Source organism: Hemicordylus capensis, chromosome 1, assembly GCF_027244095.1.
Source record: "Hemicordylus capensis ecotype Gifberg chromosome 1, rHemCap1.1.pri, whole genome shotgun sequence".
Taxonomy (NCBI): domain Eukaryota; kingdom Metazoa; phylum Chordata; class Lepidosauria; order Squamata; family Cordylidae; genus Hemicordylus; species Hemicordylus capensis.
Window position 1 is genome coordinate 121,319,059 of NC_069657.1, and position 14,666 is coordinate 121,333,724.

The window sequence follows — 14,666 nt, forward strand, 5'->3', positions numbered from 1 at the left end:
AAAGAAGTAAACCACATTGGATCAACTTCTTAGATCAAATAGATGTGAAATGTATATTTCTTCCAAATCCTAGAAATAATACTGTTTTGCAAATGTTTAAGTGCCCAGGGTACATGTGCAAAGGGCATATAAAGATGGAAAGTGCTGAATATCAGTTTGGTTTCAAATAGTCTATGAGAGTCAGACAGAAGGTAGATAAGAATCTGGTATTGCACACTGTATTTCACAGCAGTGCACTTAATATTGGATTATATTCCAGTATTAGATGCTCGACATACATTATATAAAGGACTAGTCCATGAGAGCTACTCTAATTACTAAATTGAGGGAATTAAGAGAATCTCAGTTCGTTTTTTATGGCTATCTTTGCATTTGTTACCTTCTGCACATTTTATTTCCTAAATTGCACGCTTGTGTGCAGGGGTGGGGGGCGTATTAATGGGAAGGAACAATGTAAAATTGTGTATTCTTATTTTTATGGGTTATTAGAGCTTGATGTGTTTTGGTATTATCTGATGCAACAAAAGACTCATAAAACCATTAAGATAGGAACCTAGCTTTATACTGAATCAGATCTGGTCCATCTAGCTCAGTATTGTCTATACAGACTGGCAGTGGCTTCTCAAAGGTTGCAGGCAAGAGTCTCTGTCAGCCCTATTTGGAGATGCCAGGGAGGGAACCTGGAACTTTCTGCATGCAAGTGCTCTTCCCAGAGTGGCCCCATTCCCTAAATGGAAATACCTCACAGCTCTCGCACATGTGGTTTCCCATTCAAATATAAGCCATGATGGACCCTGCTTAGCAAAGGGGACAATTCATGCTTGCTACCACAAGATGTTTTTTTTTTAAAAAACTATAGTGAGCACCTACCCAAGTATATAATAGATTTTGCTCAACTTTTCTTTGATTTGAACAGAGCAAAAAAAGTCAGAGCAAGAGATTTCGAGAAAGACCAGTTTATTTCATAGAGGCCTTTATGACATAAAAGCAACAAGTTTATGTATAAAACAATCTCCCATACAGTCTAGAAAAGGTTTTTCTTCTTCCCAAGAGAAGTAGTCAGTTGTGAATTCTTTGCTGCCAGCATAACATTTTTTGGAAATACGTTTTAAAGACTGACTCACTAGAATGCTTCACTACAATGGGCATTTTGCTCAGAGTTAAGTTTCCAGAATAAAGATCAATGCTTCAGCATTACTCTGCCTGAAGTAACCTATGCACTAGTGCATCTACAATAATTAATGCTCCATTGGTTCTTCTGCCTTTTCTGCAGTTTCCTCAGCAGGCTGGGCAGGCTTGAAAGGGGAAGAAAACAGAAGAAGCAAGAATTAAAAACTGTAAAGTGTCATTTTGTAGCAAGCTGCAGAACAAAATTCTACAAAAATATATGACCCTATCATATATCAGAGACTACATAAAGATAAAAAATCTGGTGTTCAATCTTTCACCCTGCTATACTAATATCCCTATAAACAAAGCTCAAAGAGGCTTTAATATTGTGTGTGTGTGTGTGTGTGTGTGTGTGTGAACGAACACACACACACATACATGAGGTTAATTTTATAGTAAAAAATGAGCTGAAATTCACTTATAGTTAATTATCTGTTCCAACAGAAAAAATAAGTTATAAGCAAATATGCTTTTGTGATTAAACACACCCTCTAAAGGCAGCCTGGAATAATATCATATTAAAGTTTACCAAGTGTGTAACCTTCATTTCTAAATTGCAAGTCAGAATAACTGTGATGAAGATTTTTTTTGGAGGGGGGGGGATTATCAAACTATAGTTCACAGAAACAGTAAATAAGGCATTCTACACTATTTATTTATTTAGTATATACCGCCCCATACAAAAAGGTCCCTGGGCAGTTCACAATATACTTGTCTATATAATATTTAAAATGTGCATACCTTTCTCTGTGGTCTTTCTTCAAGACCTTCCAGGAATGGTGCTACATCATCATCATCATAAATAGTGAATTCCATGTCCTTGCCAACAATCCCAATGGAAGCATTCTATTAAAAACAACCATTATAAACTGAGACACTAATATCTCTTTTGTGATATTTGATTTTGCCATTCACTACAACTGCCAAAGGGGAAGAAAAAAAGAGTACAGATCATGCACAGCACTGTGCACATATCAAGAAACAATCAGGAAGAATTAGGCAATGGCAATCCTCTTCCTTCAAGGGTTTTTAAAAAATCAAATCAGGCTTATTCGTGTTATATAAATATTGCATTGTGTTTCATATTCCAGAGTTTATAAAAATTGGCACCAGTGCACAACCACAATAAAACAATCCAAAAACCAGAAGACTTCCAGGCAAAACTCTGCACAAACAGCAGTGAACAGCCAGCTCCTTCAGGCATGGGGGAACACTTTCTGATAAAGAAACATTTAAACTCAACAATGGAAAGCCAGAGATGAAGCCAGTTGCCCCTTGGTTGGCAAAATGTCTTGCAACATTGGTGCTTCTATGGAGAAAGTGTGGGCCTTTGCCCAGCATCCAGATCAACCTAAGTTGATATTTCTAGTACTACATAGCATTTGTACCACGCTTTTGAGTGTTCAAAACATTTCACACGTATTATCTTCTTGTAATCTCTATACAATAAGGCAAGTATTATTATCCACTATAATTGAGGGCTGGAGTGGAGCAAAAGTAAGATTTAAACTGAGGAATTTCTAATAAATTGCTCAGTCCCTTAGCCCTGAATTTTGGCTCCCACTTATAAAAACAGGATTCATCACCTATCAATATTGTATACCACAGAATGAACCTCAACTAAAATAACATAATAAATTCAACACTTGCCTTAGTGGTCAGATCCTGTTCAGCAGGAAGTGTCTCTCTTAAAGCACGCAGTCCATGTTTAACTAGCTCATTCAGATTACCTGCAACATATACACACAGCCATTTGAGAAACACCTTATTTCTAGACGCTTCTGTGGATGAATCAAATCAGCCACTACCTTTTTTAGCATGCAGTGGGCAACCAACCATCTGTTTGGCAATAAGCCCAGAAAGTCACCAAATATCCAATATACCATAAACCGAGAGGAGATGACCAACACTTACAGTCAGCAAACTCAGTCATGTGCCGCTCCAAGTATGTTCGAGCTGACTGGGACCTCGCACCAATAGACATAGCTTTGCAATCAAAATAATTGGCAGAAGGGCAGGTTTGGAAGATATGGGGACCCATTTCCTAATAAAACAAAAGGCACACCATCAAAGTGTTTCAGTAGTTTAAAAAAACCAAAAACTTCACACCAAATGTACAGTTACAAATAAAAATCAAGAATAATGACATGGACTAGCATCTTGAGTGATGCTTATGCTGTTGCATGAGCAGAAGCAGGTTCCCCCATTGCTGCTAGGGATGTGCTCAAAAAGCGATTTGCCTGTTGAATCACGGCACAATCCCTTTGAAACTGAGGACTTACTGAGGACCCAGCCCCTTTAACACAGAGGAGAGCAGGCCCTGCTCTTCCTCTGCTTGCTGCCACTTACATACTGATGGCGCTCCCCCCAGCTATCAGTGTGCACCAGCAGCACTCTCCCCCAGCCCCCTGTGTGTGCTGGCACATGGCCTCCGCACATGCATTGTGGCCATGTGCGTGCCAGTATCCCACACAGGCGGCTGGGAGAGCACGTCAATGGTGTGCGCTGGTTACTAAGAGAGCACCACCAGTATGGAAGTGGTGGCAAGCGGAGGAGGAGCAGGGATGGACCTGCTCTCCTCCACATTAAAGGGACTGGGTAAGCCCTCAATTTTAAAGGAATTATGCTGCGATTCGGAAGCCAAATAGCATTTCAGCACATCCCTAGTTGCTGCAGCCTCCATAGTCACTGGAAAAGTTGTTCTCGAGGGTCAAAGTACCCTTGGCAACAATACAAGATGTGCCATGAGTGGCTGCAGGAGAATTTTTTTAAAAAGCGAGCAGAGATATGGAAAGAACTTTGCACTGGCGGTGCATCAATCTGAGTGCCACCAATTTTATATAGTCCATGATACCACAATTTTCAAGTCTTAGGTTCTCTTCACAAGAGCCCACAATTTGAACCTTATAGCTCCTAACCCAATTCAGGGTGGGCCAACTGAGGCTCTCCAGCTACTGTTGGACTACAGCTCCCATACTCACTGGCCATTGTGGCTGGGAATAATGGGAGTTGTAGTCCAGCAGCAGCTACAGAGCCTTGGGTTGACAATCTACAACTGAATTCATGACCTGGAGTAAAATTCTTTGTTGCCAATGTCCTATCATGCTTGTTCTGGAATGAAGAGCTCTCAAAAGAAAAAAGAAACCATATCCTACAGGGGATACATGACAGATTAGTACATTTTTCTTACATATCAAGGAAAAACAACCACTGCACTTACATCATATCCTGCAATGAGAAGTCCCACACCATATGGTCTTCTGCCATAACGCTGTGTTGGTATTTGCGTTTCTTGAATACGCTAAGGAATGTGTTTAAAAAGCCTGGTTCACACATGCAAATATTCAACATCTCTTCACTTGATCTGCTGTGAAAATTCTCCAAGTTTACGTCAGATGATATGAAAGCTCAACTGTCTTTGATTAGTTTTGGTATTTCACATGTGCAAGTTATCACTTAATGTTGAAGCAACTAAACAATGGACATGCATGTGTGAATCTGCCAAGGAGCAAATGGGTTCTCTCTTTCTCTCTCTTTTTACATTTAAAAAAATGTTTTAAAATTCTGCTTCTCATTTAGTTTTTAGCATTCTGTTCCATGGTTGAGATCTCCTCTCCCATCCCTCACAGAAGCCAATAGATCCAATGTCTCGAAATGAAGTGCTTCTAATTTAATGTGTGCTAGTTTAGTTCCCCTAAAAACAAAACAGTATTTCTTTAACAACACTTGACAGAGTTCATAACAGTAAAACCATTGCCTGGCAGTGTGGTTTCTTGATGACCAAGAATGTCAAGATAACTATAGGAAAAAGGATACTGCTTCCAATCAGCGATACTAGTCGAGAAACTGGAAGAGGTCTGTCAAATACAAATCTAGAATCCAAACACTCTTGACGCATGAAATTGCTGTAAAATTTAACACACATGGTAGCTTATTATAAATAGGTTTCCGTCTGTTTATAGATTCAGTATTTTCTAGAATTATTCTTTACCGACCATACAACTGTGATAATGCTACTCAAGTATAGTTATGCTGGCAAAGCACAGCAGTTACAAGTGTGAGCCAGGTAACCACAGTTCAGATCTCACTTAGGAACATATGAAACTGCCATATACTGAGTCAGACCATTGGTCCATCTAGCTCAGTATTGCCTTCACAGACTGGCAGCGGCTTCTCCAAGGTTGCAGGCAGGAATCTCTCTCAGCCCTATCTTGAAGAAGCCAGGGAGGGAACTTGAAACCTTCTGCTCTTCCCAGAGCGGCTTCATCCCCTGAGGGATTACTTCTGTAATCATTCATTACTTCTGTAATGAACTTACTGCACGACCTCTAGTAAGCCACAATTATCTCAGTCTGCAGCAATACTGCAATATCTTACAGGAGTGTTATAAGGACTACTGAGGTACGGTGTATGAAATGCTTTGAACATTGCAATCTATGTTATAAATACAACCAGAAAAGGGGAAAACAGGTTTACTGAAGTTAATGGGAGGAAACTGGACACAATGGGAGCTAGGAAAAAATGTTGGATGCAGGACAAATGAGTCCAATGCCAAGCTTAGCTTTAAAGTCACTGGCTGAAATCCAGTCAAAGGTTTGTGCACAGGGAGCACACCTGCCTGCACACCAAGGGAAGGGGCAAGATCCCCACTTCACTCTGAAGTTATCTGTGCCTTCTGAAAATACGCCCTTGAAGGCTCAAGGAACCTCAGACACACATTTTCAGGAGGCACAGGTGACTTCAGTAGGAAAATCAGTGGAGACGGCTCCTCCTCCCCATGCACAATGGAAGTGCTCCCTGCATGAAACTCATAGTCTGATTTGTCAGCCAATGAGTATCTCTTCAGATTATCTCTCAGTCCCAACTCGCCTTCTATTAAATGTACAAGATCATTGCAACTTCCCTCCCTCACAGGGAATTGATGTGACAAGTATTTTACAAGCAATAATCACTAGGCAATACTGATCAGTAGGCAATACATTACAGTGGGACACATTCCCAAGCAAACATGCATTTGATCTATGCATATTTATTCAGACATAAACCTCACAGGTACAAACTAGCTGATAAGTCTCATTGATTCATAAGTGTGTTTAGGATTTTAGCTTTGTGTTGCAATCCTAAACACACTTAATAGGGACTTATTTTCATATAAATGTGCATAGGATTGCATGTTATTCTAAACAGTAAATATTTTATTTTAAAAAATCTATACCCATTCTATTAGCATGGCTTTCAGGATGTCTAACAATCATGAAATAACAGTCCAAGGTTGTTGCATCACATTCTATAACAGAATATGTTAACATAAGTAATGGTAGTGCGTACTTCTCAGATTACCTATTAGCTGAAGAAACCAAGATGCTGAACTGGGAATTAGTCACAGGCCTAAAGACGCATTCTGTGAATTGACTATAATTCTGCACTCAATAGTTATGTTATTGATTTACTTGCTTTAAAAAAATGTTATTAGCTAAGCAGGGTCCACCCTGGTTGCATATGAAAGGGAGACTAGAAGTGTGAACACTATAAGATATTCCCCAGATGAAGCCGCTCTGGAAAGAGCATCTAGGTTCCAAGTTCCCTCCCTGACATCTCCAAGATAGGGCTGAGAGAGATTCCTGCATGCAACTTTGGAGAAGCTGCTGCCTGTCTGTGTAGACGATACTGAACTAGATGGACCTATGGTCTGACTCAGTATATGGCAGATTCCTATGTTCCTATGCCTTTAGATCAAATGATAAATCAACTTGCAAATTTACCACAGAAGTCTTGCATCAGCAGTAAGTCCAGCAATTGAAATACCGATATGGTTGTCAACATACAGGATTTTCTTTTGATGAGCTGCCAGTTCCGACTGTGCCCTCTATATATATACAAACAAAAAAACCTGTTATAAGTGTGGGGGGTGGGGGGATACCTGTAATAATAACAAATATGCCTAAGTCACAGTTCTGTAACCATCTATAGTAATTTATTGATTAGTCAAACCATCATAAAGACTGAGCACAGACTCAAAGAGGACATTCGTCAATGCCTCTGACAAAAGAAACTATAACCATGTAACCACAGAGTGTTCTAAGTATTGTTTGTAAATAAAAGGACAGCCATAATAAATGTGCACCATACTTTTGCCATCAATTAAGGTTATGATTATGGAGAGTCTACATACATTCAGTTTAATGACCACTCTTATGCCTCTTTCTTCCAGTTTTCACCCAAAGACTGAAGCCCACTACCTAGATCAATGATGGGTAATTCATTCAGCACTAAAAACTATATCATCTATTTTTACTAGGACTCTTAATGTGTTCTAGTGTTTTATGTAAGACAGTATCTGTCTGCAGGCCTACAAACAAACAAAAAGTACTCAAACATTTGCCATCACATGCAGAAATCCAACACAAAATAACAGAATTTTAATGTCAGAAATTTGAAGATTAAATGATCTTGTGATGTTTGCCATAGCAGCCAGCCAGTGTTTGTAAATTTAATAAATAAATAACACACAGCCAGTCGGTCAATCTTTATTATGGTAAGAAACCAGCAAAACAAAAACAACAAGAGAAAAGAAAAATAAATCTGTATGAAATACTTGTTTGTATAACGCTGACACAAATTATTATTATTTATGCAATTTCTATACCGCCTTTCCAAAAATGGCTCCGGGTAGTTTACATAGAGAATTGATTAATTAATAAGGTGGATCCCTGTCCCCAAAGGGATCACAATCTAAAAAGAAACATCAGACAGACACCAGCAACAGTCACTGGTGGTACTGTGCTGGGGGTGGATATGGCCAGAACCGAAACATAAACTACCAACTTAAAATGAATCCTGGAAGCTAAAACACAAAATCTGGCTACTTTTATAAGTCACTAAAGAATCATTATTTAAAAGAACACTAACATAAAAATCATCTGAATGTCCTGGAAATTTTATTGATACAGGAGAACCCCACTACTCGCGCGGGTTCGATTCCATGGCGCAGAGGCAGATAGTGAAACCATGGATAACGAGACATTAGAACAATGGGAATTGGGGAGTTAGGTTCCTGAAGCAGTGGGGCAGGAGGACTGGCAAAAATTGGACCAAAAATGGACTGAAAGGGGGGGGGTGCCCTTTCATGCTCTGTGTGTCCCCAGCTGTCCAGCAATGCCCCAATTTTTTTTTTTTTAAAAAAAAAAAGCTTTTCCACAAAAGAAGCCCTTCTTTTTAAAACAAAAAGCCTCAAAATGGCCAGTGGAAATAACCTCAGAGGTCATTTCCACCCATCCCTAACCCACAGATATGCAAGATTAACCCTTTTAAAAACCCTAATTTTTTCACGTATACTAAGGTCGGGTGACAATTACCCAACTGCAGATACATGAAACCCTGGAAGCTGGTTCACCTTCCAATAGTGCAGAGGAAAGGGCATTAACAGGCCCGGAAAAAGCCCAACAATAAGTAAGAATTGTAAGATATAGTGCTGGTGCCAATCTAGAAGATTCCCTCAATGCCCTAAAGGGGCTAAATACCAATCCTAAATCATCCTGCAGTTCAATATCAATTATACACTTCTGGATAATGTTCTTAGACTTCTCAAAACCTAAAAGAAGTAAAAAACCAGGCGAGAAGTCACAACAAGACAGTTTACAAATTATACTCTTCCGCCAGGCAAACTGAAAATTGTCCTTCATAATTAATGGTGTAAATCCTGTCAGGATAAGATTAAGTCTAAGCCAGAAAATAATGGTAGCCATCCAAACTCTGGCTTCAACTGTAATCATACCTGGCTCCATTCACAATGCAGCATTTGTTTTTTGTTTGTTTGTTTGTTTTTTCAAAATACTTTTTATTCAGTTTTTCACAACTTAAGATACACACACGCACACACAAAAAGAAGAAAGAAAGACAGACAGACAGACACAAACACACACAAAAAAACATGAGGACTTCCATCTCATCATTAGAACAAGTATCAGTTACAATACCCAAGTCTTGCCTTTAATTTAATCATTCTCCCCCCGGTACAAGGCAGCATTTGTGACGCATCTAGGTGTGATAAAAAGAGCTCTTAGAAAACCTAATTGAACTCTTTCAAGTGGGCCAAAATCAGAATATATGCCCAAATCACTTTCTCCACATAAAAGTTGAGCAAGTGACTTGGTAGTAAACAGCTGAATGGCCACAGGGAAGGAAACTTCCTCCCTCAGTATGATAAATTCTTATAATAGCTGGGGCACCTCTCTGAGCCAATGAAAAAACATATTTAACTTGCACAGCTTTCTTCCTATTGGCCTGAAAAACCACACCTAAATATTTTGAACAGCTTACTTGCTCAATAGATTATCTATATTATCTATATATAGAGAGCAAGGGCTTTAAGGGCTCTCGTTAGGCCAATTTGGGTTTGCAATAAAATCAATGTATCACCTGCATACAATAAAATAGACAAATGTCTATTTGGCAGCTTAGGGGCATGCAGGTCAAAACCCTGTAGCTGCTTGATTAAAAAAGTGATATAAATGGTGCCAAAATACAGCCTTGTCTAACACTCTTGTGTGTCGAAATGGGGTTAGACAGATGTCCCGCTAAACTGCACCTCACTTTAAGACTGGTTTTATCATAGAGTTTATATATCAATAGTAACAGATGCCTATCAACTGAAGAATTTTCTTCTTTAGCCCAAAGGGAGACTCTTAAAATTAAGTCAAAAGCCACCCTGAAATGCTGCAAAAAGCAATCTTTTAGAACTACCAGCATATTTTTCAATTAAATGCTCCAGAACTAGACAGTGATCCATGGCTGATATGTCAGTAAATAACACACACACCACCAAATCAGAACAGGAATTAGCATGCTTGCTAATGTTGTACAAAATATATAACCTGTGACTTGCCCTATTAAAATAAGCTACCAACAACTAACATTTTTAGTATGGAATATGGTACATCATGTTTTCATTTTAAGGAGAGAGATAAAGTCACCCCTAATTTTACTCTAAAGTCTACCTTTAAAGCAACTAGAACAGCATGGTTTTTTGACTTCAGTCCAACAGTTGCAGATCCTTGCTTAACAGCTTCCATTGCATATTCTATTTGGTGAATTCGGCCCTAAAGGACAAAATGCAAATTAAAATGTACCTCCTTACAAACATGCTGACTCTGCAAGCGAGTTCAACATCCTGAAATCACTCTAAGAAGCTGAAGAATAGAGTTTAAGTTAAAAAAAAAAAACAGCCAAAGATTTGGTTTCAGTTTTTACTCTGCATCAGATGCTAATGTTTAATCATACACATAATATCAGCACAGAGGTATCCCATTAATAGCTGTTGATACTTTTACTGCAGAATAGTTTAAACCAAACATATTTATGCTACAATCGATAGCATTGGCAGTCTTGTGTGTGGTGTTAACAGGACTGACAATAAGCAATCTACTGAGCACTATTATTCTTTGGAAAATTTGAGATGCCTTATCACTGTTTGTGATGTTTGGTTTTCATTGCTCCATCTTCATTTAGGAACTTCCATAGAGAGAGCTTATCACTGAACAGTTTAGTTTGCATTAGGGTTCTCTCAGAATCACAACTTCCTTCCCAGGAAATCATCCAAGTTTCTTCCTCAAATAAGAGAGTTGCCAGATCCCTCTTATTCTACACATATGTCCTTGTTTCAGAATTTAACAGCCCAACAAAGCATCTTGAATGATTTATTATGTTCAAAAGCAAGGCAAAGCCATTGGCACTCAAGACTATGCATTATAGGTTCAAATTACAGTGCAGGGCTGCTGTATCACTATGTGTAGATATTTTAAAATTCACTTGCCAGCAGTAAGAAAGGTAAGTAACAATAAGAATCCCTTTGGAGCACTAGGAGAGATCTTTCCCCTTACTATCTCCATATCTCAGTGCACATGACAGAAGACCCCGCTTCTCTTCTAAAACCTCTGCTTTTATGCCAGAAGAATATCTGAGCAAGAGAGGGGATTGATAGTGACCACACACAAAAAATAGCTGGCTAATGAGCTAAATTTAAATTTGTGGATCCCTATCTTAATTTTGACCAACTAGGCTAGTACCTTGAACTACACCATCTCCACCTAATATACAAACCCATTTAGACATTATTCCTTTAGTTTGTATACTAACAGAACATAAAATAATTGTTGATATTGTTTTAAAGTCACTGCATATATACACAGGAATATACAAGCAAAAACAACATAAAACAATACCTGGGGGCTCCAAACGGTGACATCATTGTCATACTGGTTGCGAAACTAAAGTTAAAAAAATAATCCATTAATGTTAACAGCATATACAGCTAGAAAAGCAAGAACAGCTTTATTTACTAATGGGTGGTCTATTACTGTAACTCAGAAATTTTGTTGAGCAACTGGAATGCAAAGATATTTAAAATGGGAAACAAATAATTCAGAATTCATTGAGGTTACTAAGTGGTATGAGCATTTAGCTGAATCACATTATTATTAATCAAGGGCAAAAAAATGAAATCTTTGGCTATTTAAATTAGTGACCAGTGGCCAGATCCTAAACATGCTGTCTTAAAAGCAAATCCACATCCCACAGACATGAGTGGGACTTGCTTCCTCATATGCATACAGCCTACTTCTTAACTAAGAGAATGGCTTCTTGACTGAGAATCAGCTTGGGGAGAATCCAGAATAGGGATGTACACAAATGTTTCGGTTGGACGGAGAGTGGTACCTTTAAGCATGAGTAAAGCAAGTCCTTACCTGCTCCTATGCCAGCCTGCTGCTTTTCCAGGTACAGTGTCATGCCGCTCAGAAGTCCACGAGTGGCCACAGGGCTTCACCCAGCAGCCTTCACGCAGCGGCAGGATGCACATGGCCACCATACATGTGTGTGATGGCCGTGTACATGATCAGCAACACCATGCTGACCACACACATGGCCACCGTGCATGTGCAGTGGCCACCTGCATCCTGTCACCACGCACAGGCTGCTGAATGAAGCCCCATGGCTGCACACAACTTCTGAGCGGTGCAGCAGTGGAGGAACAGGCAAGGACCTGCTTTACTCATGCTACCACTCCTTTAAAGGAAGGAGAAAAGCTATGTGGAGAATAGAATGAGAAAAGCTACTGCAGATCATGGAATTTGGTTTAGGAAGAACAAGAAAATCGGGGTAGGTAGAGCACAGCTTCACCTGTACGGGCTTGAGGTTTTACAAAAGTGGATGGGAGTCACTTTCGTATGTTAACTAAAGAGATCTTTCTTATTTGGCAAATCTCTATTATCCAAGGGATGAGAAAAGCGTTTCCCCTTTTTTTTAACAGGGTAAAGGAGAGGACAGGTTGAGAGATTTGAGTTACCTGGAAGGAAAAAAAAAGAGTATGTATCAATAAAGGAAAGGTGGACTTTTCTTTTGGTTTAAAGTACACGGGGGATTAATGGCTCTTTCAGAAGTATGCTGGCCTAGAAAGCGAAAGCGGGTGACGGAGGGTGTGGGAAAGTATGCAAAAGGGAAGCTTATAAAGGAGCAAGATAGACCACCCAGACTGATGTAGGGACAGCCGATTGTAGGCTCTGAAGGGCGGCGGGAGAAACAGCACCATCTGGGCCGCGGACCCGCCGCTGCTACCAGGATGTGCTGACTCACCCCCGCCGATTCGGACAGGAAAGTGGCGGCCTCCGCATAGCATCTCCCTCTTTCTCCCGACTCGTTCTGCTTTTTCCCTCCTTCCCGCCTATCCCCATCTCCATCCCATCCCCTTCCCCGGGTCTCAGTCCTCGCTCTCACCATATCGGCTGCCTTCGGACACCGGCGTGCACTACAAACCAGCGAGGGGAGATAATCAGAAGTTCGGAAAGCGACAAATTTAGACTGGGACACTTCCTTCCGCCTCTGCCAAGGAAGAGAAGCCAATCCCCGAGCCTCCGATCAGAACTCAACTCCTCCCCCTTGGAGAACAGAAGGTTGGCTTAGCAGAGTTCGGAGGTGGAGAGTCCTACTGTGCTCGCATGCGCATTGCGTCTGTAACGGTCTGCCGCTAATTGCAGTGATTGGTAATAACTTGTGTCCCTGCCTTGTGAATGTCAGAAGGCTGAAACAATGTAGGGAATGGGTGAGATCGGTGTATGGAAATAGAGGGTACTCTAAGCAGTGGTGCAAAAAACAAAACCTGTCCTCGCTGGCCGTAGTTGATCAAGTAACTGCATGTAACTTTATGGCTGCTTTTTCCCAGCACATGATGACATTATAAAGGTAGCCACTAGAGCGCAATCTGGGGACAAAACCCGGAAGAACAACCATAAATTAATCTCATTGACTGAAGTGACTGTGCAAACAATACCGATGTGGAATCCTGAACTACTGAAGTTAATAAGTAAAACATTGGTGTCCACTGCACATCTTACATGATGATTTATTTATAATTAACCTTCCTACTCTGCGCTGATTTATGATAGGGCTATCTCGTATAGTTTTTGCTCTCTTTACTTCCCCCTGACATTTCTGTTTGTTGCCCGTTTTCTCTCTTCCTTTTTTTTTTCTGTCCTTGACACTGGCGATGTTTGTTAAATCAAGTTTAAGTTGATTTAAGTTTAGAAAGGGGGTGGCGGCTTACCATTGGTTTCTCCCCTTCTGTTTCGCTTTTGTTTCTCTTTAATAGGTCGATATTGTAAAACTATGCATAATTTGCGATATTACTGAGTGAGGCAGTGAGGTGACATAATTGGCAGTTACAGGGTTATCAGCAGATACATGGAGCCTGATCCTATGCATGCTTGCTTAGAAGGAAATCTCACTGAGTGTATTGCTACTAGACTTAGGTGTATCTAACAGTATAGGATTAAGTTTTTATAAAGTGAACTCAGTGATATAGCTATAAGTGAGCAAGATGGGGGGCAGGGACAAATGAGAGGAGACCTGGTCTTGTGATAGCAAGCATGACTTGTCAACCTTAGTTAAGCAGGGTTTGCCCTGGTTGCATATGAATGGGAGACTAGAAGTGTGAGCACTGTAAGATATTTCCCTCAGGGGATGGAGCTGCTCTGGGAAGAGCACTTAGGCTCCAAGTTCCTTCCCTGGAATCTCCAAAATAGGACAAGGTTTTTATAGGACAAGGTTTTTTATTGAACCAACAAACTACCAAAGCATACAGTATGTTACCAAACCACAATTATATACAAAGTGGTTGTTTGTACATCATATATACAAAGATTTACTCACAAGGATTTGGTAACCAACAGGGTTATAAAGTATATGCAGGCAATACTGTAACTGGGGGGGGGGGGATTTCAAGGCACATCAGGTAATGGGGGGGGGTTACGTCCAATGTCCATTTCCACAATTTGTCCCATTGCTGTTTAGAAGACATACACTTGTCTTTCTGCACATAACCATACAGTCTTTTCCAGAAGAAATTTACTGCCTTATCAACATGAACCTCTTGGTCACATCAGGTTTACTAACCTAATTACAAGGGTAACTTTCCAGTTCCCTGGTATGAGGGCACCCGTTCCATC

At 40.1% G+C, this 14,666-nt stretch overlaps 1 protein-coding gene across 1 annotated transcript; it reads right to left on the reverse strand.

Moving 5' to 3' along the window:
- Nucleotides 1-940: 940 nt before the first annotated feature.
- Nucleotides 941-13,098, reverse strand: PSMA1 (proteasome 20S subunit alpha 1). The gene is made up of 10 exons (XM_053304589.1): nt 12,940-13,098; nt 11,391-11,435; nt 10,167-10,268; nt 6,933-7,036; nt 4,987-5,075; nt 4,391-4,461; nt 3,085-3,214; nt 2,821-2,900; nt 1,912-2,016; nt 941-1,295 (listed from the first exon to the last, which is right to left on the reverse strand). The coding sequence occupies exons 1-10, from the start codon at nt 12,940-12,942 to the stop codon at nt 1,239-1,241; spliced, it is 786 nt and encodes a 261-aa protein (XP_053160564.1). The 5' UTR covers nt 12,943-13,098; the 3' UTR covers nt 941-1,238.
- Nucleotides 13,099-14,666: the final 1,568 nt, after the last annotated feature.

Bases quoted from the DNA above. Each gene is read 5' to 3' on its own strand.
- PSMA1 (XM_053304589.1), bottom strand. The intron at 5,076-6,932 runs GTAAATTTGCAA...TAAATTTTACAG, and splicing joins GCTGATGCAAGACTTCTGTG to CAATTTCATGCGTCAAGAGT. The intron at 3,215-4,390 runs GTAAGTGCAGTG...TTGTTTTATTAG, and splicing joins TTCTCATTGCAGGATATGAT to GAAATGGGTCCCCATATCTT.